This window comes from Pseudophryne corroboree, chromosome 4, assembly GCF_028390025.1.
Source record: "Pseudophryne corroboree isolate aPseCor3 chromosome 4, aPseCor3.hap2, whole genome shotgun sequence".
Taxonomy (NCBI): domain Eukaryota; kingdom Metazoa; phylum Chordata; class Amphibia; order Anura; family Myobatrachidae; genus Pseudophryne; species Pseudophryne corroboree.
In genome coordinates this window covers 534,143,643-534,169,517 of record NC_086447.1, presented here as the reverse complement: position 1 = coordinate 534,169,517, position 25,875 = coordinate 534,143,643, and the positions used below count along the sequence as shown (strand labels likewise).

At 44.2% G+C, this 25,875-nt stretch overlaps 1 protein-coding gene across 1 annotated transcript in view; it reads right to left on the bottom strand.

The window, feature by feature from the left end:
• Positions 1-243: 243 nt before the first annotated feature.
• Positions 244-25,875, bottom strand: part of AKAP7 (A-kinase anchoring protein 7) — a 548,135-nt gene continuing 522,503 nt past the window's right edge. Inside the window, exon 8 of the mRNA XM_063917297.1 lies at positions 244-1,043. Within this exon, the coding sequence (XP_063773367.1) occupies positions 856-1,043 (188 nt within the window). The 3' untranslated portion in view covers positions 244-855. The remainder of the gene's footprint in view (positions 1,044-25,875) is intronic.

The window sequence follows — 25,875 nt, the reverse complement described above, 5'->3', positions numbered from 1 at the left end:
TTTCTGTAATCATTCTATTACCAAACACCTCCTTGTGTATTTTTGCACGTGTCTCTGGAAGTGCCAGCAAGCTCTTTATATCCTTCATTTTGTCCAACAGAGGCTTCAACTCCCTTTGCAAAGCAGTCTGTGTAATGGCGTCTGTGCATTTCTTGCCTGAAGGAAAGGATATTATTATTTTACACTGGACATATAGAAAATATCTGTGAGACAATGATATAAGAAAATCAGATATACACACACTGTGATTTTGGCCACACATTTGTATTAAAAAAAAAGATATTACACTTGTCAAAAATATATACTTTTCATGAATAACGGTCATCGAGAAAAGACTGCATAGTGTCACAATACATTAGAGAAATCAGTACATTAATACATAGGGAATATATTTTGTCTGAGGAAATTCCAGCATTGACATTAGCATAGCTTTTGAAAGGTTGCCATTGCATCAGTAGTAACCTAGTAAGAACCCTCTTTGAAAACACAAAGTCATGCACCTTCATTACACAACATGGATGACGTGGCTTCATCATCCGGTAAGGCCTCTTGGCTGGCCGTTGATTGCCACTTAACAAGGCATAAACAATAGGCTCTCTTTCTTCTTCAACTACACAATCAATTCATTGTTCACCTCTTAGGACTCTTGCCATTTCCCTTTTGGTTTGGCTTTTCTGCAAATCAAACAAGTTTATCAAGAAATATCACTGACTGTCTCCATCTTAGTAAATGTTGCCATAAAGGAATATTGTCCTCAGATCCCTACGTAAGATGCACCTGAGTAGCAATTTAGGCGTCTCTTGATGCAACTGTTTGTGTCATGATTACATTTAGATTTTGAAGAGAGGACTGTGTTCATTGTTTAATGTTATTTTCATTTTTCTCTTTATTGCCAGGCTCCAGTGATATCCCATCAGTCTGTCTGGTTTTGGCCTGTGTTTCCTCTATATACTGCTGTACAGCCTTCAGTACTGCATTTTCCACCAGTCTTTTGCTTAAGCTCACCAGCTCTGCATCATCAGGTTCTCTTCCATTCTTATGACCTATACACCACAACAAAGAAAGGGGAGTTGCTAATAAGTAAATAATAGAAAGAAAAGACTAGTAGGGGGCACATGTATTAAGCCTGGAGAAGTGATAAATGCAAGGTGATAACGCACCAGCCAATCAGCTCCAATACGTAAATTAAGTTAGGAGCTGACTGGCTGGTGCGTCACGTTGCACTTATCACTGGTTTATCACTTCTCCAGGCTTAATACATCTGCTCCTAGTAGATGACATGTGCACATCTTACTTTTATACATACAGTGTATTTTTGCAAATGCAAAATTTGGAAGCTACAAGCGCTGTTAGAAATTATACTTAAATACATTTTTATATGATTTATAGAGAGCTGAAATATATTGTTCAGTTTCAAATAAATTAGATATTAGTTTGAATTTAAAAAAGAAGTAAACTGTAGGTAGGGTCTGAGATACTATAGTATTCTATACTGCAAACAGATGTGGGTACTAGTACCCCTGTTGTTTGTGCCAGTCCCAGGATACACACTGAAACACTTAGAATCCCAAATATGCTGTACACTCCAAACCACTTTTGGATTTTAACATTCAACAGAACACAAAGCAAACCCATCACAACAAAAAATAATAATTTCAAGAATAAAAAATAACTGTATTTCTAATTTTTGCTTAAATAGTAAACATGTTCATTTGAATATACAATATAAGGCATTAAATGTCAGCATTCATTTTAGTGAGGTTCCTATAGGAGACTTTAGTTACTCCTTTTTATGTAACGCACAATAGTAAGAAATCAATGTAACAGTGTCTCCAGAATAACAGCTGACATTACTCATTGGACTTTATCTTAATTACTAAATGGAAATTTTCCATATGAGAAAAATGCAAGGTCTGCCCTGACCTGACAGTCAACAAGGAAAACCTTCAGAGCAGTGTGCCCAGCCTATTATTCAAACCACATAAATGTCCTTGGTCTAGAAAGTTTCCCTACACCAGGGCTGTGCTATAATGATGTAGCAAGCCTTGGAGATTTAGCAAATTTTTTGGTTCAAAATCTATAAATATGTGGTATAAACATTGTTGGCAAATTATCAGTTGCTTACAAAATTATACCCCTTTCGCGCTGATGCTCTGGCTCCGACCCAGGATACTGAACATGGGTCAGAGCTGGCTGGGGCTACAGACATACTTACCCCTTTCACTTGTTGCCGCTCAAACAGTATGCTTAGAGATGACGCCATCTCCAAGTGCTCCAAAGCCAGCCAATCGGCAGCCGTTTAGGCATGACCCGCGTCATCAATGTCTCGGGCCTGCCTTTCACAGGGGGTAATTCAGACCTGATCGTATCAGCAAATTTGTTAGCAGTTGGGCAAAACCATGTGCACTGCAGGTGTGGCAGTTATAACATTTGCAGAGACAGATTTGGGTGGGTTATTTTGTTTCTGTGCAGTGTAAATATTGGCTGCTTTATTTTTACACTGCAATTTAGATTTCAGTTTGAATACACCACACCCAAATCTAACTCTCTCTGCACGTGTTATATCTGCCCCACCTGCAGTGCACATGGTTTTGCCCAACTGCTAACAAATTTGCTGATACGATCAGGTCTGAATTGCCCCCATACTGCAGGCGATCTGAGTCAGACATGGGAACAACCTTTGTCATGACTTAAGGTCAACCCTTTCACACTGAGTCTGGACCTGGGTCACATCGGCTATATACTGCCTTCTTATCTTCTGGGTATTTGGGAAGAGTCATCTCTTATTTCTACCATATTTTGAGAATCCCTAACTTTACTGCTATAATTCTGCATACTCTTCAATATTCTCTTTCTACCGTCACAAATGCTAATTATAGAGAAAAGTTCTATAGGGTATTCTACAGAAGTTATCTCTCCCCTATCGTAATGTTATTGTACTTACAAATTCATCAGCATGTCCAAAATTCACCAATTTATAGGCATCCCTATACCTATGCTTTTTGGATTATTGTGTTACTAAACAGTTTAAAATTAATGTTAAACTATTTGCAATAAATGGCTTTGTCAGTTCTCCTCCTGACTCTGGAATGGCAATATCTGGACACATCCCAGTAACTACTATAATATCCGCAGGTTGAAAAAGAATGTCTGTTAATCATCTTCGCTGATGCCAAACAAATGTACCCTTCAACAATGGATCCACCCCATCCTTCCTACCTTCTCCAAGTTTCGTGAGAAGTTTTATGTTTTCAAAACAGATTGGGTTAAGACTTCATTACGTAAAGAACAAAAGACTGAGCACTTTTTCTTAATTTAAAAACAAGCTTTATTGATACCCTCTCCATTATCATTAAGCGACAAAAAAACATTGCTTCAAATATACATTGTACTAGGAAATCGTTTTGTTTGCTAACCCCCAATTACTTGCAACTGACTTTGGATTGCTCTCTGCAGCCTGGTCACACATGGTTCATTAACCCTCCCTCTTGTATCCTTTCCCAATCTGCTGAACCCTATCCCTCTTCATTCTTTCTTCATGTTTTTCGTTCAATTGTTTTTTTTTTTTTTGTTTTAAACCTTCTACTGTGGTAATGAGTTATTACTGTTATATTAGTTTCACTTCATGTTTTACATCTTTTTCCACTTATAATATGTCGTGCTTGTTTATATGGCTGTAAGTTTGTTTATGCCAACTAATATTGTAAAATTATGTTTTACAGATGTGTCCCCATACATGTTTGCTGCAGTCATGACAGATAGCCCCTCTTGGCACGCCAGGTCCTGTCAGACTCTTGGCATCCTTTTTGTTGATAGAGCATCTTAAGGGGGGTACTCACGGAGCGATCGCTGCTTAAAATCTAAGCAATCTGACTAGATTGCTTACATTTTAAGCATGATCGCTCTGTGTGTACCTCCCACAACGATAGCGATGCGCAGCCCCGCGCATCGCTATCGCTGGTGCTAGATTGGCCAATATAGCAGGTCGCTCATTTCACCCGCTGAAATGAGTGCCCCCCCCCCCCCCCGCACGCTCAGCACACATCACGCTGTGCTGAGCGGCGGGAGAGATGTGTGCTGAGCGGTTCGCTCAGCACACATCTCTCCCACATCGGCCCGTGAGTACTGGGCTTTAGACGCAACACAGTGTGACTAGCAAACACTAGGATACTGTGCTGATTATTGTAACATGTGACACTTGTATATCTGTGTGCAACTGAGGCTGGCCATACATCAGACCAACTTTCCTCCAACCATCCAACTAAAATGCTGCCCAACACACCTAACCAATATTTTTTCAATCGACCAGCCAATTAGCCAAATTTTCATCCGACCAGTCAACTTCTCTGTAACTTGTGATGTCATAGAAGTAGACAGACAGTATCTGCCTACTTCTGCATGTTTTGAATAACAGAATACAACACACGTTTTCCAAGAAAGTGGGGCATGAAAAAGCTATTATGTATTCATTAAAAAATATGTATTATATTTAAAATGATGTATATGCTCAAATGAAAGAAAACAAAAATCAAGAAGTGAAGAAGAAATAAAGATGTGTTAAAAACATGTACTGTAGTTATTCCCAGATACTTGTCTGATGATTTATTTATCAACTTAAATATATTGTATATTGCTGTTCTTATAATATAAATCTTGTATTTCTTATCCCAACTCTGCGCCTAATTCTGAGTTGATCGCAGCAGCAAATTTGTTAACAGTTGGGCAAAACCATGTGCACTGCAGGGGACACACACACACACACACACACACACACACACACACACACACACACACACACACACACACACACACACACACACAGATATAACATGTGCAGAGAGAGTTAGATTTGGGTGGGGTGTATTCAAACTGAAATCTAAATTGCAGTGTAAAAATAAAGCAGCCAGTATTTACCCTGCACAGAAACTAAATAACCCACCCAAATCTAACTCTCTCTGCAAATATTTTATCTGTCCCCCCCTGCAGTGCCCATGGTTTTGCCCAATTGCTAACAAACTTGCTGCTGCGATCTCCTCAGAATTACCCCCTCTATGCCAATATTTTGTCTCTTCACTGCACAATTACCCCTATCTAATTTACTTATTAATTCTTGGAAAGGGTGCTGATAAGTAGTCTCATTGTAACAGCCATAACTGTGCCATCAACAATAATCCAATACTGTTACAAAGTATGTTTCTTATTGCAACTGTTGCTTATCATGTTACAGAATCCTTCACCAAGTGAACTGTAGGAACTGGCTTCAGTATAGTCTTCTAGTCCCAATTATATTGTTAAGTATGTTTAATATATTTCCCTGTCTTTAGAGGGGTCCCAGTTTATTAGTAGGCAAATGCAAGGAGAATTACTAAATAAAGTGTAATCTTGACTGCATTTAATTTATAATGATTTCAGTGGCAACTCCTACTTTGGTGGAGTAGGTGGGGCTGCCTCTGGTCGTGCTGCTGGGTTCCTCCGCCCTTGACCTCGTTGCTGGGGTCCCTTGTCCCGCCGCCGGCTTGGTCCCAGCATCTGTACTATGTAGTTCACAGATGCTGGGACCGGCGCATGTGCAAGTAGCGGTGACGATACTGCGAAAACACAAACACCCAACTTCTATGGACTGCATTAGCTGCAGTCCGTAGAGGCCGGCTAGGGTTGCCCAAAAGGCAGAGTCGCTTCAGGAAGCCAGATCTCTGCTAATTGCAGCTGGTCTGGCAGTCTGAGAGGGAGAAAACACCTCCCAACAGGACTGCCTGTAGTGTCCCTGACTGGTAGGTAGGACTTCCAATAGGAAGTCACTGCCAGTCTCAGTACAGCCAAAAGCTGCATATGGCTTCACAGACTCTGTGTTGAAGTGGTAGATTTTACCTGGGGGGGAGGGGGGGGGGGCTGCACCCCTGCTGCCCACAGACAAAATCCACCACTGAATGATATACACAGTTTTGCAGAGATGTCTCTGGAGGTTAGTGTCATTACACCAGCAATGTCCCATTCACTGACTGGGCCACATATGGAGCATCTTTTACAGTTTAAACAATATGCTTCAATGGCAACTATAGCCAAATGACAATTGAAGACATTTTTATGTGTGTGTGTGTGTGTGTGTGTGTGTGTGTGTGTGTGTGTGTGTGTGTGAGGAAGGGGGGGTGGGGTATGGGGGACCAGGGATTTGCAGCACTTGCTCTGGTCCTCTACCCACTCTGCTGCCACCAATAACAGGCTCACAGGGGCAACACGACAGTGTTGGACTGCTGCAGCTGCCCAATTCTTCTCCCGGCTCCCGCACCACCACTGCCGCTGTTCCCGAGCTGACAGGGGTAGCCTGACAGTGGAGGGCACGTGGAAGGCAACAAAAGTAGACGGACACTGCTGGCCAGTGTCTGCCTACGTATCGTTCAATTGGAGGGAAAGTTCCCCATACACCTGAATGATTAGTTGGAAAAATGAATCAGGTTTGATTTTTTCCAACTAGTTGGACCAACCATTTTTTTCAGCGTGTGGGAGCAATCGACTGATAATCGTTTGCTCACACACTGCCAGATTATCTTTCAAACCAGCCAACTAGTTGGCTGGTTGGAACAATATCGTCCTGATGTATGGCTAGCGTGAGTCTCTGAATCTGCATATGAAGTTCTACTATACAGTGACCGTGACTCTTTTCCATATCAAGTTCTGTTGTGCTTTATACAGACTCAGTCGCAAACAGACATAAAAGTGCTGCATATCAAATTAATCAGCACGATCTCATGGTGCATGCTATTAGTATTGCGTTGCAATTTTAGATGCATTTTCAGCAAAAAAAGATGCCAGATGCTAGCGGAGTTGCACTGGACCTGTCAGCTTATTTGACCCATGCATCTCCCACTGTGTTGCGTATTGAGGCTAGATGTAATTCGGAAACCTTTTTCTCTCAACAAAAAACATTTTGAAAACCCCCCAGAAAGTTATGGACTGAAAGAAATGAAATTACAGACTGCTTAGACATATTGGGGGATATTCAAATGTTTGAAAAGTCGATTGAGTGTCTGTTTTTTTCCTGTCTATTAGATAGGAAAAAACAGACACCCAACTGACTTTTCAAACAATTGAATATCCCCCACTATCTGTATTGCACAAGCTAGTTTTTATACTGTTTAATTATATTTTACAACATAATTTTTTTGAAAGGATATCCAACAATTAATAAGAATATTTTATCAGTAGTCTATTATAGCTGGGGATTAATGTTATGTGCAAAAAAATAATGCTTGGTCTATGCTAGTCCTTACAGGTTTGACTCCTGCTCAACATTTACTGGAAGAATTAAGTGAATGTTTTGGTAGTAGTAAACTTGTTAAGAATTTGGAAACAGGGAGTTTTAGTAAATTATTCTCCCTGGCAGATTAGTAGGAATAGGATTATACATATTTATCTGCATGTAACACCTACAATGAAAAAAGGTTCGTCAATTATCCAATGTGGAAAATTTGGGGTTTCTTTCAAAAGTAGAACCTGGGGCACTAGAAAAGGCAAAAATATTGGGGGGTATTAAATTGTTTGAAAAGTCAGTTGGGTGTCTGTTTTTTCCTATCTAATAGACAGGGAAAAAACTGACACCCAACTGACTTTTCAAACATTTGATTTCCCCCCATTGAGTTTTATTTAGTTCTGTATGATGCTCAATTCCTGTTTCTCCAATTATCTGTTAAGAGAAGCTTATTGTACATTGGAACCGAAGCTGTCCTTTCTCCATCACTTTCTTGTCACTGATAACACTTGTGTTTATTACAGTATGCTGGATATTTTACACTGAATGGAGCTGTGATGTGCTGCAGCCATACACTCTTATTTCTGGTCCCTTCATAGTATTATGAAATAGGATGAAGCTTGTGATCATATCTTGATAGTAGCAAATTGAATACACACTATCAGAGCATATACAAACTAAAGAGATTATTTAAATTTTTTAAGACAGTAAAGCATAAAATCTGTTATCCAGAGAAACTATAGAATTCAAAATAGTACCTAGATTTTTCTATTATACAAATATATATATATATATATATATATATATTAAGATTTTACTTACCGATAAATCTATTTCTCGTAGTCCGTAGTGGATGCTGGGGACTCCGTCAGGACCATGGGGATTAGCGGCTCCGCAGGAGACAGGGCACAAAAATAAAGCTTTAGGATCAGGTGGTGTGCACTGGCTCCTCCCCCTATGACCCTCCTCCAAGCCTCAGTTAGGATACTGTGCCCGGACGAGCGTACACAATAAGGAAGGATTTTGAATCCCGGGTAAGACTCATACCAGCCACACCAATCACACCGTACAACTTGTGATCTGAACCCAGTTAACAGTATGACAAACGTAGGAGCCTCTGAACAGACGGCTCACAACAATAACAACCCGATTTTTTTGTAACAATAACTATGTACAAGTATTGCAGACAATCCGCACTTGGGATGGGCGCCCAGCATCCACTACGGACTACGAGAAATAGATTTATCGGTAAGTAAAATCTTATTTTCTCTGACGTCCTAGTGGATGCTGGGGACTCCGTCAGGACCATGGGGATTATACCAAAGCTCCCAAACGGGCGGGAGAGTGCGGATGACTCTGCAGCACCGAATGAGAGAACTCCAGGTCCTCTTTAGCCAGGGTATCAAATTTGTAGAATTTTACAAACGTGTTCTCCCCCGACCACGTAGCTGCTCGGCAGAGTTGTAATGCCGAGACCCCTCGGGCAGCCGCCCAGGATGAGCCCACCTTCCTTGTGGAATGGGCCTTGACAGATTTAGGCTGTGGCAGGCCTGCCACAGAATGTGCAAGTTGAATTGTGCTACAAATCCAACGAGCAATCGTCTGCTTAGAAGCAGGACCACCCAGCTTGTTGGGTGCATACAGTATAAACAGCGAGTCAGATTTTCTGACTCCAGCCGTCCTTGAAATATATATTTTCAATGCCGTGACAACGTCCAGCAACTTGGAATCCTCCAAATCGCTAGTAGCCGCAGGCACCACAATAGGCTGGTTCAGGTTAAACGCTGACACCACCTTAGGCAGAAACTGAGGACGCTTCCGCAGTTCTGCCCTGTCCGAATGGAAAATCAGATATGGGCTTTTATACGATAAAGCCGCCAATTCTGACACTCTCCTGGCTGAAGCCAGGGCCAGTAGCATGGTTACTTTCCATGTAAGATATTTCAAATCCACCGATTTGAGTGGCTCAAACCAATGGGATTTGAGAAAATCCAAAACTACATTAAGGTCCCACGGAGCCACTGGGGGCACAACCGGGGCTGTATATGTAGTACTCCTTTTACAAAAGTCTGGACTTCAGGAACTGAAGCCAATTCTTTCTGGGAGAAAATCGACAGGGCCGAAATTTGAACCTTAATGGACCCCAATTTGAGGCCCATAGACAATCCTGTTTGCAGGAAATGTAGGAATCGACCCAATTGAAATTCCTCCGTGGGGGCCTTCCTGGCCTCACACCATGCAACATATTTTCTCCAAATGCGGTGATAATGTTGTGCAGTCACCTCCTTCCTGGCTTTTACCAGTGTAGGAATGACCTCTTCCGGAATGCCTTTTTCCCTTAGAATTCGGCGTTCAACCGCCATGCCGTCAAACGCAGCCGCGGTAAGTCTTGGAATAGACACGGTCCCTGCTGAAGCAGGTCCCATCTTAGAGGTAGAGGCCACGGATCTTCCGTGAGCATCTCCTGAAGTTCCGGGTACCAAGTTCTTCTTGGCCAATCCGGAGCCACGAGTATCGTTCTTACTCCCCTTTGCCGTATAATTCTCAGTACTTTTGGTATGAGAGGCAGAGGAGGAAACACATACACTGACTGGAACACCCACGGTGTTACCAGAGCGTCCACAGCTATTGCCTGAGGGTCCCTTGACCTGGCGCAATACCTGTCCAGTTTTTTGTTGAGGCGAGACGCCATCATATCCACCTTTGGTTTTTCCCAACGGTTCACAATCATGTGGAAGACTTCTGGATGAAGTCCCCACTCTCCCGGGTGTAGATCGTGTCTGCTGAGGAAGTCTGCTTCCCAGTTGTCCACTCCCGGAATGAACACTGCTGACAGTGCTATCACATGATCTTCCGCCCAGCGAAGAATCCTTGCAGCTTCTGCCATTGCTCTCCTGCTTCTTGTGCCGCCCTGTCTGTTTACGTGGGCGACTGCCGTGATGTTGTCCGACTGGATCAACACCGGCTGACCCTGAAGCAGGGGTTTTGCCAGGCTTAGAGCATTGTAAATTGCTCTTAGCTCCAGTATATTTATGTGAAGAGACATCTCCAGGCTTGACCATACTCCCTGGAAGTTTCTTCCCTGTGTGACCGCTCCCCAGCCTCTCAGACTGGCATCCGTGGTCACCAGGACCCAGTCCTGTATGCCGAATCTGCGGCCCTCTAACAGATGAGCACTCTGCAACCACCACAGAAGAGACACCCTTGTCCGAGGCGATAAGGTTATCCGCTGATACATCTGCAGATGCGATCCGGACCATTTGTCCAGCAGATCCCACTGAAAAGTTCTTGCGTGAAATCTGCCGAATGGAATCGCTTCGTAAGAAGCCACCATTTTTCCCAGGACCCTTGTGCAATGATGCACTGACACTTTTCCTGGTTTTAGGAGGTTCCTGACTAGCTCGGATAACTCCCTGGCTTTCTTCTCCGGGAGAAACACCTTTTTCTGGACTGTGTCCAGAATCATCCCTAGGAACAGCAGACGTGTCGTCGGAAACAGCTGCGGTTTTGGAATATTTAGAATCCACCCGTGCTGTCGTAGAACTACTTGAGATAGTGCTACTCCGACCTCCAACTGTTCTCTGGACCTTGCCCTTATCAGGAGATCGTCCATTTTCTTTGAAGAAGAATCATCATTTCGGCCATTACCTTGGTAAGGACCCGGGGTGCCGTGGACAATCCAACCGGCAGCGTCTGAAACTGATAGTGACAGTTCTGTACCACGAACCTGAGGTACCCTTGGTGAGAAGGGCAAATTGGGACATGGAGGTAAGCATCTGTCCCGGGACACCATATAGTCCCCTTTTTTCTGGTTCGCTATCACTGCTCTGAGTGACTCCATCTTGATTTGAACCTTTTTATGTAAGTGTTCAAATATTTCAGATTTAGAATAGGTCTCACCGAGCCGTCTGGCTTCAGTACCACAATATAGTGTGGAATAATACCCCTTTCCTTGTTGTAGGAGGGGTACTTTGATTATCACCTGCTGGGAATACAGCTTGTGAATTGTTTCCACTACTGCCTCCCTGTCGGAGGGAGACGTTGGTAAAGCAGACTTCAGGAACCTGCGAGGGGGAGATGTCTCGAACTTCCAATCTGTACCCCTGGGATACTACTTGTAGGATCCAGGGGTCCACTTGCGAGTGAGCCCACTGTGTGCTGAAACTCTTGAGACGACCCCCCACCGCACCTGAGTCCGCTTGTACGGCCCCAGCGTCATGCTGAGGACTTGGCAGAAGCGGTGGAGGGCTTCTGTTCCTGGGAATGGGCTGCCTGCTGCAGTCTTCTTCCCTTTCCTCTATCCCATGGCAGATATGACTGGCCTTTTGACCGCTTGCCCTTATGGGGACGAAAGGACTGAGGCTGAAAAGACGTTGTCTTTTTCTCCTTTATACGGCAATACTTCCATGTGCCGTTTGGAATCTGCATCACCTGACCACTGTCGTGTCCATAAACAACTTCTGGCAGATATGGACATCGCACTTACTCTTGATGCCAGAGTGCAAATATCCCTCTGTGCATCTCGCATATATAGAAATGCATCCTTTAAATGCTCTATAGTCAGTAAAATACTGTCCCTGTCAAGGGTATCAATATTTTCAGTCAGGGAATCCGACCAAGCCACCCCAGCGCTGCACATCCAGGCTGAGGCGATCGCTGGTCGCAGTATAACACCAGTATGTGTGTATATACTTTTTAGGATATTTTCCAGCCTCCTATCAGCTGGCTCCTTGAGGGCGGCCCTATCTGGAGACGGTACCGCCACTTGTTTTGATAAGCGTGTGAGCGCCTTATCCACCCTAAGGGGTGTTTTCCAACGCGCCCTAACTTCTGGCGGGAAAGGGTATACCGCCAATAATTTTCTATCGGGGGAAACCCACGCATCATCACACACTTCATTTAATTTATCTGATTCAGGAAAAACTACAGGTAGTTTTTTCACACTCCACAAAATACCCTTTTTTGTGGTACTTGTAGTATCAGAAATATGTAACACCTCCTTCATTGCCCTTAACAAGTAACGTGTGGCCCTAAAAGAAAAATACGTTTGTTTCTTCACCGTCGACACTGGAGTCAGTGTCCGTGTCTACCGACTGAGGTAAAAAGACGTTTTAACGCCCCTGACGGTGTTTGAGACGCCTGGACAGGTACTAATTGGTTTGCCGGCCGTCTCATGTCGTCAACCGACCTTGCAGCGTGTTGACATTATCACGTAATTCCTTAAATAAGCCATCCATTCCGGTGCCGACTCCCTAGAGAGTGACATCACCATTACAGGCAATTGCTCCGCCTCCTCACCAACATCGTCCTCATACATGTCGACACACACGTACCGACACACAGCACACACACAGGGAATGCTCTGATAGAGGACAGGACCCCACTAGCCCTTTGGAGAGACAGAGGGAGAGTTTGCCAGCACACACCAAAACGCTATAATTATACAGGGACAACCTTTATATAAGTGTTTTTCCCTTATAGCATCTTAATATATATAATCATATCGCCAAATAAGTGCCCCCCCTCTCTGTTTTAACCCTGTTTCTGTAGTGCAGTGCAGGGGAGAGCCTGGGAGCCTTCCCACCAGCATTTCTGTGAGGGAAAATGGCGCTGTGTGCTGAGGAGAATAGGCCCCGCCCCCTTTTCGGCGGGCTTCTTCTCCCGTTTTTCTGAGACCTGGCAGGGGTTAAATACATCCATATAGCCCCAGGGGCTATATGTGATGTATCTTTTAGCCAGTATAGGTATTTCATTGCTGCCCAGGGCGCCCCCCACAGCGCCCTGCACCCTCAGTGACCGCTGGTGTGAAGTGTGTGACAACAATGGCGCACAGCTGCAGTGCTGTGCGCTACCTCATGAAGACTGAAAAGTCTTCTGCCGCCGGTTTCTGGACCTCTTCACTTTTCGACATCTGCAAGGGGGTCGGCGGCGCGGCTCCGGGACCGGACTCCATGGCTGGGCCTGTGTTCGATCCCTCTGGAGCTAATGGTGTCCAGTAGCCTAAGAAGCCAATCCATCCTGCACGCAGGTGAGTTCACTTCTTCTCCCCTAAGTCCCTCGTTGCAGTGAGCGTCTCCGTCCGGGTGCACAAGCCCGTCCAGATAGAGACGCTGACAGTGACTAGGTGTGCCCAGGCGGGCGTGCATAGTCACAGCTAGTCACAGCTATATTTTTATGAGGGGGTATGGCCATGCTATCTACGAATAGGCCACACCCCAAAAAGTACTGGAGCATGCCACAAATATTTACTGCCTTACTCTCAGTTGTTTCATTTATACAAATAAAAAGCACATTTTGAGCGATAAAGATGTTTGGCATGGCTGAGTCACTAGGGAGTGGCAAGACTGGCTACTGTATTTGGCGTATCTTGAGCAACAGTGCATAAGGATATAGGGGTATATTCAATTAGAGCCAGATCCAACACTTTACTATTCTATTGTGGGCCATTTCTTCCCATTTCCCCGCTGATTCTGACTATTCATTTTCGTTCTCTCTGGGCGAAAATGAATGGTCATAATTGGACCCGTTTTCGATCGCGGCGGGGTTGAAAACACATGGATGAGGTGAGATTCTGCTCATCCATGTGTTTTTCGACATTTGGGAATTTTCGACAGGGTGGAAAACCGGAATTTAAATTGAATAGTGAAAGGTTGAAAAGTGTCGCCTTTCTGCCTTGTCGAAAATTTAGACACTAATTGAATATTGCCCATAGCTGTATAGCATAAAATCACCATAAATGTGTCCATCAGCAGTAATGACAAGTAATATGCTTTTAAATATTCATTTTTATGCTGATTGTAAATCAGTTGTAGTGTTCACTAATATGGAAATGATATGCTGCAGCACATTAAAATCACATTGCCTCTTCCTCGTCTGCCCCTGCACCTCTTTATTAATTACCTCAGATGTACTCTGCTTTCTCTATCTGAATGAGGCATACCGTAGCTGTTTCAGGGAGTTTTCAAAGGTGAAACACATTGGTTTCTAAATAGTCATTGCTAAGCACTCACACAATGATGTCACATGGTAGTAAGCACTGCCAGTGGCTCTCAGAGGGCCTGTGTGTGCACAAGCCTGGTATCTAGGAACTGCATCAGCCTCAGCCCCTAGGAGCCAGGAAAGGCTGACGGTAACAGAAGAGATACTTCAAACTGAAAGTTAATCGCGTTTCGGACTGGCAGCCCCAGGGAGAGAAAACAACTCCCCTTAGGACTGCCGGTCCTGTGTGTGATTATTAGCATGGGAAGTCACTGCTAGTGTTGCGTACCGGAAGTGTTGGATTTTACTGAAGAGGCTGGAGGACTGCAGTCTCTAGGTAAAATCTAACACTGCTAAGGAAGTGCGACAAATTAGCTCACTCCCCCCAATTTTTTTACGGGCTCTTTTCCCTGTTTTGCTAGAGGTATAAAGAAAATGTAATAAAAACTGAAAAATAATGTCAGTTATATAAAAAAGGAAATACGTAATGGGTTAAGGATTTACAACTGATTTGCAGTAATGAAAAAGACAGTTGACTGGGGCACGAGGCACTGCCAGGGGACTACTGAAGACTTGGCCGATGAATCAAAATGTAAAATCTTTGGCTCAACACGCTAGGTTTTTGTAAGCCATCGAGTTTGTGAAATGATGGTTTCTCTGTGTGTGTGGGGATTACTTACTATGTTTTGCTATTAAAAGCATTGCTGTTTTACATTTTGGACTTAAATATACCGGTAAGCGGTGCCTTGTAAAAGCCAACTCTTAGTAAATGAATCCCTGTGACACCAGGGGGTATATTAAAAATTCATTTGGTTTTGATTTTCAGGCGATTTTGTGTAACAGGTATTTACTAAGGTCAAAATCGACTGAAATAGAACTACAATAGAACTTTCAATACTTTAACATAAGCTCAATTCCTAACTCATATTTACTAATAGTCGATTTGAACATCGACTCAAAATCGACCCAAAATCATAATTTTCAATAGAACCACCAGAAACAATTCTATTTGATTTGAAATCATGCGGAATTTTGTGAAACCTCAATGTTGGGAAAAACATAGGATAGAAGCATGTGGGGCACTCTGGCTGCATAAATCATGACATTTAAAGGCACAGCAATCATTGAAAAAATTGTGGATATGCAAGTTAGCAAAGGAATGAAGGCGTTTGTGGGTAATACATTCTACGTGACTGCATGTGGACAATAGGAATGCTTTTGTATAATTTGGTCGATTTTGGGTCAATTTTTGGTGAATAGAACACATTTAGAACTTCAAATAGAACTCACATCACCTAGTGATTTTAAAATGGAGCTTATAAATGACTTTTAGTAAATGAGCTATTTGGAATAGAAACATTGTAGTTAATTTTGTGGGGATGTTGGTTCTATTCTGGTCGATTTTAAATAGACCCAGAATCAACTTTCAGTAAATAAACTTCCAACTGTCAAACAGCGGAAACAGTATGATCTTCTTGGGCTCTTGTATTAGATCATGAGTCAGTGACTAGCACCCTGAACCAAAAGGTCTGCCACAGCATTTTGCAGTGCCATGCAATACCATCTAGTCTACAGTTATTTGTTCAAGGGTTCATCAAACGACAAGAAAATTACACAAAACAAACCTTCTGGTTTGGAAGAACTATCTGTGTGGAAAAGAACAAGACAGTAGCCTTAAAATCATGTAATAAGCAGCACAGTCTCCATACTTAAACCCAATTGAGCAGGTATGGGATTAACTGGACACACTCCAGTATTCCAAAACTAAAAAAATCACATTCCAAAACTAAAAGTGGATAAATCAATGGGGCCAGATGGGATACACTCAAGGATACTAAAAGAGCTAAAAGATGTGCTGGTGGCACCATTAACAGAATTATTTAACCAGTCAGTAAATACAGGTGCCATTCCAGAGGACTGGAAAAGAGCAAATGTAGTTCCACTGTACAAAAGTGGAAGCAAAGAAGAAACAAGTAACTACAGACCAGTAAGCCTTACATCAGTATTAGGGAAAGTATTGGAGAAACTATTAAAAGAAAGAGTTGTGATATATCTTAAATCAATCAACATACAGGATCCAAAACAGGATGGATTTACTGGTGGGAGATCATGCCAAACAAATCTTATTAACTTTTTTGACTCTGTGATGAAAATAATAGCTCAAGGGGAAGCTGTAGATGTAGCATATCTAGACTTTAGTAAGGCATTTGACACTGTCCCACTTTGCAGACTGCTAAATAAACTTGAAAGCATGGGGGTGGATTATAAAACAGTTAAATGGATAAGAACCTGGTTGCAGGATAGGAAACAGACAGTTGCAGTAAATGGAGTGCAATCTACGGAGGGAAATTTTACCAGTGGAGTACCCCAGGGATCTGTACTTGGACCAGTTCTCTTTAATATCTTTGTAGGTGACATTGCAAATGGTACTGAAGGGAAAGTATGCCTTTTTGCAGATGATACAAAGATTTGCTACAGGGTAGATACACCGCGAGGGGTAAAACAAATAATTGATGACCTAGCTAGGCTTGAGAAATGGTCAACAATGTGGTTACTACAGTTAAGTGCTAAAAAATGCAAAATCATGCACTTGGGCCTCAAAAACCCAAAGGCTAAATATAGCATCAGGGTTACTATAATGGAAACTACTGAGGAGGAAAGAGATTTAGGAGTCACTATTTCAAGTGACTTAAAGGCAGAAAAGCAATGCAACAAAGCAATGAGAAAGGCAAGTCAGATACTTGTTGCATAGCGAGAGGAATCAGCAGCAGGAAAAAAAAAGTAATAATGCCACTGTATAGGTCATTGGTACGGCCTCATCTGGAATACTGTGTCCAGTTCTGGAGACCATGGGGTAATTCCGAGTTGATCGCAGCAGGAACTTTGTTAGCAGTTGGGCAAAACCATGTGCAAGGGTAGTGGACAAGTGGAATAGCCTCCCATCAGAGGTGGTCGAGGCTAAGACTGTAGAGCAATTTAAACATGCTTGGGATAGACATATGAATATCCTTACAAAGAATTTAGGTTCAAAAAGGGTTGAGATTACCTAAAGGATAAAAAAAAGGTGGCAGACTAGATGAGCCAAGTGGTTCTTATCTGCCGTCAAATTCTATGTTTCTATGACTGCAAGGAAGACTTGTGGCACACCTGTTATGACTTGTCTGCAATCCACACTTTCTTAGACCCAGAACCATTCACCAGCCATTATCTGAGCAGAATTCAGTGCTCTGCCAGAGCTTTTTGCAAGTGGGTCACAACACAATATTTCAACAATTCTACTTTGGCTCATATCAGCCTTTAAAGCTGACTGTGCCAACAGAGCTGATGCTCCCTAGAACTACAGGGGGTCCAGACATGAGGCTTTCAGTATTGTCAATCAAAGGCTCATCTTTCAAACACAAATGTTGGGAAAAGTGGACTAAAAATGGTTAACGGATAGAGATCTCATTGAGTCCTCTAAAATAGCACATCAATTATGGTTACGGTCATGTAGGAATTAGAACCTTAATTCTGTACTGTTCATCCTTTCATCAAACTATAAGTTATCTGTTCATGTACCTATGTGTACAGGCAGAGCCGGATTAAGGGGGGGAAGGGGACACATTACCCTGGGCCCCCCTGATCTCAGAGGTCCTCTGTGCCTGCCGTTTGCATGATTTTTTTTCTGTTCAGAGACAGAGACAGGCTTGTCTCCATCCCTGCACCAGCCGTGGTTACCCACGAGCATGATCGGAGCAGCCGCGCATACAGGCTGCTCCTGACAGACAGTCCGACAGAGTTGGACAAGAGAGAGCCAGTTCAGGGGCCGAGCGCCAGAGCTAAGCCGGGCTTTGTAGGAGCAGAAGCAGGTCAATACCTTGAACAGCAGCTCCCGGCTACACTACAGCTGCGACAGTCAAAGTGCCGGCTCCCGGGGTACTCTGCTCTTATCATCCTGGCTCTGAGCCGGCTGGTGGCCAGGAAGCACCTGGGGTTGGCCGGTGCACTGGGGGTGGTGATGGTGCAGCAGCTAGTCATCCTCATCCCGGTGCTGTTCAGCTCAGAGTGCACCTACGCCCACTACAAGATGCTGGGCACCTGCCGCATGGTCTGCTACCCCTATGGCACCAATCACTGCCGCTACAGAGTCCCTGCCCACTTTTATCCAGGGGCTGAAAGGGGAGCCAGAGCTGCCAGGGAAGGCTGGACACAGAGGCCCCCTTGTCTTAAGTACACCGGGCCCCCTGGAGCCAAGGGGGCAATTCAGACTGGATCACGGCAGCAATTGCAGTCTGAATCTTTTTGTCGAGTGCGCATGAGCAGTGGCTGCACTGCACATGCGCACCCCGGGAGCCCAGTGAGATGCTATCAGCATCTCTGGGCTGTGATTGCCTCTACCTGATTGACAGGAAGTGGCGTTCATGGGGCGGGAGGGGGAGTGCCAATGGCGTTAGAATGTCGTTGGTAGGGCGCGGTCCGGACAACAGAGGCATACCTGGACTGTTGGGGAGGCGGGCCACGGCGGCTGCATGATGTCACATGTAGCCGCTGCGACCTAGGATGCAGCCAGTAGCTCCCTGCCAGCGAGCAGGAGCTGCTCTGGCAGGGAGCTACTGATCAGGTGCAAAAGTATTGCCGCCGTGCAAAGCTTTGTACCTGTGTGGCGGGGCAGAGCCCGACATGCGGGGTAGACTAGCCCTGTGCTGGGCGTCCCCCCGCATGTCTGTGAAAGTGAACGTAGATGTGCTAAATTTAGCACGTCTACGATCAACTCTGAATTATCCCCTTAATCCGACTCTTCAACTGTTTTACATGTTGCTCAGAAAATATAAACATTTGCATACACAGTAAATAAATCGTATGCCTAGTCACTAGAAATCAATTTCAGATTTGACTTTTTGGAACCTTTCTGTATTTTAAATAAAAAAGGAAGACTGTTTATTGTGTATTATAAAGAAGATGACTGTCAGAAAACTGCTGAAGCCTTAGATGAGCGTCGGGAGCACAGATGCAGTGTTTGGCAAGCTATGTTATGCCAATGATGGAATGTTTCTATTCTTGTCACATTCCGACATTCATTGTTTGGCTGTTTATCATTAAGGATTTTAAGTAGGATGTCTTTTTTTATACTGTATCTCTAACCACTGCTATTTTCTCCAGCCCTGGAAAGGATCCAAAAGGCAAGGTCTAATTATAACTCCATTTTACTACATTCCTCCTACACTTCATGCATAGTTAACATTATTTATCTTTTGCGGAGAGCTCACTGCATACACATCAGGCACTTAAATATTCTTTCTTTAATCATAACTATAAACACATAAATCAGTATCAAACATTTTTTTTCCTTTGCCACATAAATATTTAGGGCCTTTAACACAACGGTGTAAAGCAGATTAATGGACTGTAACCATAACAACCAATAATATATCAGCTTTTAGCAATCTAGTATAGCCAAATGATTAAAATCTGCTATATGGTTGGTAAGGGCTAATGCAAAGGTCTTCTTGTGCTAGGTTATCAGGAAAAGTCCTAGGGAAATGTAATAAAGTGTGGTTTTAGTATAGTGAACATTTTCATGCCATTTGATGTGTGGTCTGGAAACTGTATGATTTACAGATGTCTGTACACCTATGCCATTGACTTTGCGACTTAACCATGCCAAAACACTAATCCTAAGTATCTTGGGGGTAATTCAGAGTTGATCGCAGCAGGAACTTTGTTAGCAGTTGGGCAAAACCATGTGCACTGCAGGGGGGGCAGATATAACATGTGCAGAGAGAGTTAGATTTGGGTGTGGTGTGTTCAATCTGCAATCTAAATTGCAGTGTCAAAATAAAGCAGCCAGTATTTACCCTGCACAGAAACAAATTAAACCACCCAAATCTTACTCTCCCTACACACGTTATATCTGCCTCCCCTGCAGTGCACATGGTTTTGCCCAACTGCTAACAAAGGGGGTAATTCTGAATTGATCGCAGCAGCAAGTTTGTTAGCAATTGGGCAAAACCATGGGGGTAATTCCAAGTTGATCGCAGCAGGAATTTTGGTAGCAGTTGGGAAAAACCATGTGCACTGCAGGGCAGGCAGATTTAACATGTGCAGAGAGAGTTAGATTTGGGTGTGGTGTGTTTAATCTGCAATCTAATTTGCAGTGTAAAAATAAAGCAGCCAGTATTTACCCTGCGCAGAAACAAAATAACCCACCCAAATCTAACTCTCTCTGCAAATGTTATATCTGCCACACCTGCAGTGCACATGGTTTTGCCCAACTGCTAACAAATTTGATGCTGCGATCAACTAAGAATTAGGCCCAAAGTTCCTGCTGCGATCAACTCAGAATTACCCCCCTTGTACACTATAAGCAAACTAAGATGCAAAATCAAGGAAAATGTTGCAAAATTGAGTAAAGACGGCACAGCAGGGGTATCAGGCCAGGTGTCTTGCGCTATATAGCACTAAAAGGATAGGTACCATATATGAGGACACATCTTACTAAAGACAAAACATAATATCAAATTGCATGACATAAAACTGCAAGGTTTGAAACCGTTAGTTGGATACAAAGCTTCCATTAATCAAATTGTGGTCTATCTAACTGCATGGACAACACGAAAATAATGTGGTTGTGACAGATAGGGGCAGTGGTGTAAGACACCACTCCTGATTGGAGTGTCTGTGATCAGGGCCGGTTTTAGACTTAGCAACGCCCAGGTCGAAAGTTTCCATTGGCGACCCCCCCGACAGGTAAAACAGGGTTAGTGCGCGCCAAATGCACACGTTAAAAAAGGGGCGTGGCTTCATAGGGAAGGGGCATGGCCCGTTATTATGCCCCCAGTAGAGATGCCCCTGTATTTATGCCCTCAGTAGAGATGCGTCCTGTAGATTTGCCCCCATTAGATGTGCCCCCCAGTAGAGATGGTCCTGTAGTTATGCCCCCTTAGATGTATCCCCAGTACAGATGCCCCCTGTAGATTTGCCCCCACTAGATATGCCCCTGTTGTTATGCCCCCTTGTAACGCCGCTTACAAACACACACAAAAAAAAAATACTCATCAGCCCCACTCCTGCTTCCCGACCGCTGCTGCCCCATCGCTGGCCGCTGCCAGCTACTCTCTCGTTATGACGTCTCTCCCATAGCGCCGCACAGACACTAGAGCTCAATTATGACCTCTAGTGTCAATTATGACGTCTAGTGTCTGTATGACAAAGGAGCCGGATGCAGCGGACGCTCACACTGCCCACGGCGCTTGATGCAGCCGGACTGCGGGTGACTGTGAGTTGACTGCGGTCACGCCCACGGGCCGCAGTGCCCCAGGCGCCGGCCCTGCTTGCCCCTGCCTAGATCAGCTCCTGTCTGTGATGTGTGTATTGTGTGTGAAAAAAAACAGACTGAGTCAGTGCTATCGGTTCAAGTGTGTGTTACCACACAACACACCGAATGAACACCTACCTTCAGCAGCAAAACAAAGCTAGTGATCACAAACAGAGGCATTTCTAGAGAGGAGAAGGCCCGTGTGCAGGCTCTGCCTAGGGCCCCTAGCTCTGTCCCAGAATCTACAGCGCATGCACAGATCTCCGTGAAAATGGCACGGTGGCCATTTTCCCGGTGATTTTTCTACTGTGTATGCGCAGAACACCAGGAAAATGGTGCAGCACCATTTTCCCAGTGATTTCTGCAGCGCTGCTGCTGCACAGCGGGACTCTGGAGGGTAAATATAAAAAATAATGGGTGCAGGGTGTGCCCCCCTGGACCCATGTGCATGGAACACACTGCACCCATTATAAATACGCCAGTGATCACCACCGACCGGGAGCTACACCAGGCAATTAAACTTACCGGTAAGCTGCTCAGTGTGGGATGCTGCCTGTCATTCTTATAACTGCCACAATCACTGTAAGTCCCTAGGACCACAAATAAATGCAAAATATATGCTTTGAATGACAGCTAAGAAACAGAACTTCCCATAATTTATGCAGTGCTATAAAGATTACCCACAAAATAAAAACATTGAAACAAATTATGACTCTAGTATTTAGCACTAGTGATCTATTATAGTCTTTTAATATGTAATATACTGTACTTGTGAGTTTATTTCCACTCTGAGTTAAATGGAAAGTCTGAGTATAGCAATCTGATTTCTATTTCCACACTCTCTTCCATTGTGCTACCAAATCCTGTAAAAGGTTACAATAATGAGAAACAAAAGAGTAAATGGGAAATCATAGTCTCGGAGAGTCAGTAATTGGCCTGGTGATATAATTGACGGCAACATAGTAACAACAAGAATAGAATGAAGGTCATCCCATTTGTGCCCCTGATTACAATGCTTGCAATGTTCATGCTCAGTACACACCACAGTCGATCAAGAATGATCCTGGGTCATGTAAATATTCAGGGCAAATGACAAATGGTACAATAATTGGCATTTAATATATAGTAGTATAAAATATAGAATACCAGATCTTAACTTGATAATTTGTGCAGTATTTTGTATATATTTTATCATTATATAATAGCATAACTCCCAACTGTCCTGATTTTGGTGGGACAGTCCCATTTTTCACGGACTGTTCCGCTGTCCCACTCGCGGGTCGCAGTGTCCCACAGTATTATGTCACAAATGGACTGGTATATTCAATTTGCTCTGCTGCCAAACTTATTGGGTGGCGGATGGGTAAGTGTGTATGCATAAATCATTTATGTATACACCTTACCAATCATTACATCTTCGGCAGATCAGGTGGGTGGCCGATCCGTCGGATAAGTGTGTACCCAGCCTAAGATGTACCCCACCCAAAAAGGGTACAGTGACATATGTGCCTCCTTTACATCTGGAAACATGAACAGTGCAGGGACGTGCGGTGAGCTAAATAGCTCCGGAGGCACAGGCTAGCACCAGCGCCAGATTTACACACAATATATGAGCCAAAGGGTACATCTGGGCATTATACACAGGTGCAGCAGTATAAACTCCTGGAAATTTGGTGAGTTTTGATCAGAGATGTGCGGAAAAGATAGCCGGCTGCCATAGATTTTTTACTCCAGAGTTTTGGCTATAAAAATGATTAGAATAATACAAAGAAGATATTTCAAACAAATTCTTTGTATTTTTCATATCCTTTATACAGTCAAAACTCTGGCACAAACGTTAGTATGACAGGAAAGGCTCTGACTCACCTGCCTCACCCCACCGCACATCACTGGAACAGTGTATGTTCCAGGTCTTCCCCAGGAGATATACGATCGAGTCACATTATTACGACCACCTCCTACATTTGATGTCGGCAGTACGTAGCACACGTGTTGTGTGCTAGCTTTATGGGTATATACAGTGTGTGATAGACTGTCTGCACACATATCACTCGTTGTTGTCATGGGTAAAAGGGGCGATTTATCATGTACTGCTGTGGTGAAGGTGTATCATGAATGGACAAATGGCATCATTGCAAATAATAAGAATTTACTTACCGATAATTCTATTTCTCATAGTCCGTAGTGGATGCTGGGGACTCTGTAAGGACCATGGGGAATAGCGGCTCCGCAGGAGACTGGGCACATCTAAAGAAAGCTTTAGGACTATCTGGTGTGCACTGGCTCCTCCCCCTATGACCCTCCTCCAAGCCTCAGTTAGGATACTGTGCCCGGACGAGCGTACACAATAAGGAAGGATTTTGAATCCCGGGTAAGACTCATACCAGCCACACCAATCACACCGTATAACCTGTGATCTGAACCCAGTTAACAGCATGATAACAGAGGAGCCTCTGAAAGATGGCTCACAACAATAATAACCCGATTTTTGTAACAATAACTATGTACAAGTATTGCAGACAATCCGCACTTGGGATGGGCGCCCAGCATCCACTACGGACTATGAGAAATAGAATTATCGGTAAGTAAATTCTTATTTTCTCTAAGGTCCTAAGTGGATGCTGGGGACTCCGTAAGGACCATGGGGATTATACCAAAGCTCCCAAACGGGCGGGAGAGTGCGGATGACTCTGCAGCACCAAATGAGAGAACTCCCGGTCCTCCTCAGCCAGGATATCAATTTTGTAGAATTTTACAAACGTATTTGCTCCTGACCAAGTAGCTGCTCGGCAAAGTTGTAAAGCCGAGACCCCTCGGGCAGCCGCCCAAGATGAGCCCACCTTCCTTGTGGAGTGGGCATTTACAGATTTTTGGCTGTGGCAGGCCTGCCACAGAATGTGCAAGCTGAATTGTCCTACAAATCCAACGAGCAATAGTCTGCTTAGAAGCAGGAGCACCCAGCTATGTTGGGTGCATACAGGATAAACAGCAAGTCAGATTTCCTGACTCCAGCCGTCCTGGAAACATATATTTTCAGGGCCCTGACAACGTCTAGCAACTTGGAGTCCTCCAAGTCCCTAGTAGCCGCAGGCACCACAAATAAGTTGGTTCAGGTGAAACGCTGAAACCACCTTAGGGAGAAACTGAGGACGAGTCCTCAATTCCGCCCTGTCCGAATGGAAAATCAGATAAGGGCTTTTCCAGGATAAAGCCGCCAATTCTGACACGCGCCTGGCCCAGGCCAGGGCCAACAGCATGACCACTTTCCATGTGAGATATTTTAACTCCACAGATTTAAGTGGTTCAAACCAATGTGACTTTTGGAACCCAAAACTACATTGAGATCCCAAAGTGCCACTGGAGGCACAAAAGGAGGCTGTTTATGCAGTACCCCTTTTACAAACGTCTGAACTTCAGGGACTGAAGCTAGTTCTTTTTGGAAGAAAATTGACAGGGCCGAAATTTGAACCTTAATGGACCCCAATTTCAGGCCCATAGACACTCCTGTTTGCAGGAAATGTAGGAATCGACCCAGTTGAATTTCCTCCGTCGGGCCTTACTGGCCTCGCACCACGCAACATATTTTCGCCAATTGCGGTGATAATGTTTTTGCGGTTACATCCTTCCTGGCTTTGATCAGGATAGGGATGACTTCATCCGGAATGCCTTTTTTTTCCCCTTCAGGATCCGGCGTTCAACCGCCATGCCGTCAAACGCAGCCGCGGTAAGTCTTGGAACAGACAGGGTCCTTGCTGGAGCAGGTCCCTTCTTAGAGGTAGAGGCCACGGATCCTCCGTGAGCATCTCTTGAAGTTCCGGTTACCAAGTCCTTCTTGGCCAATCCGGAACCACGAATATATTGCTTACTCCTCTCCATCTTATCAATCTCAGTACCTTGGGTATGAGAGGCAGAGGAGGGAACACATACCCTGACTTGTACACCCACGGTGTTACCAGAGCGTCTACAGCTTATTGCCTGAGGGTCCCTGGACCTGGCGCAATACCTGTCGAGTTTTTAATCATGTGGAAGACTTCTGGGTGAAGTCCCCACTCTCCCAGGTGGAGGTCGTGCTGAGGAAGTCTGCTTCCCAGTTGTCCACTCCCGGAATGAATACTGCTGACAGTGCTATCACATGATTTTCCGCCCACCGAAGAATCCTTGCAGCTTCTGCCATTGCCCTCCTGCTTCTTGTGCCACCCTGTCTGTTTACGTGGGTGACTGCCGTGATGTTGTCCGACTGGATCAACACCGGCTGACCTTGAAGCAGAGGTCTTGCTAAGCTTAGAGCATTGTAAATGTCCCTTAGCTTCAGGATGTTTATGTGAAGTGATGTCTCCAGGCTTGACCATAAGCCCTG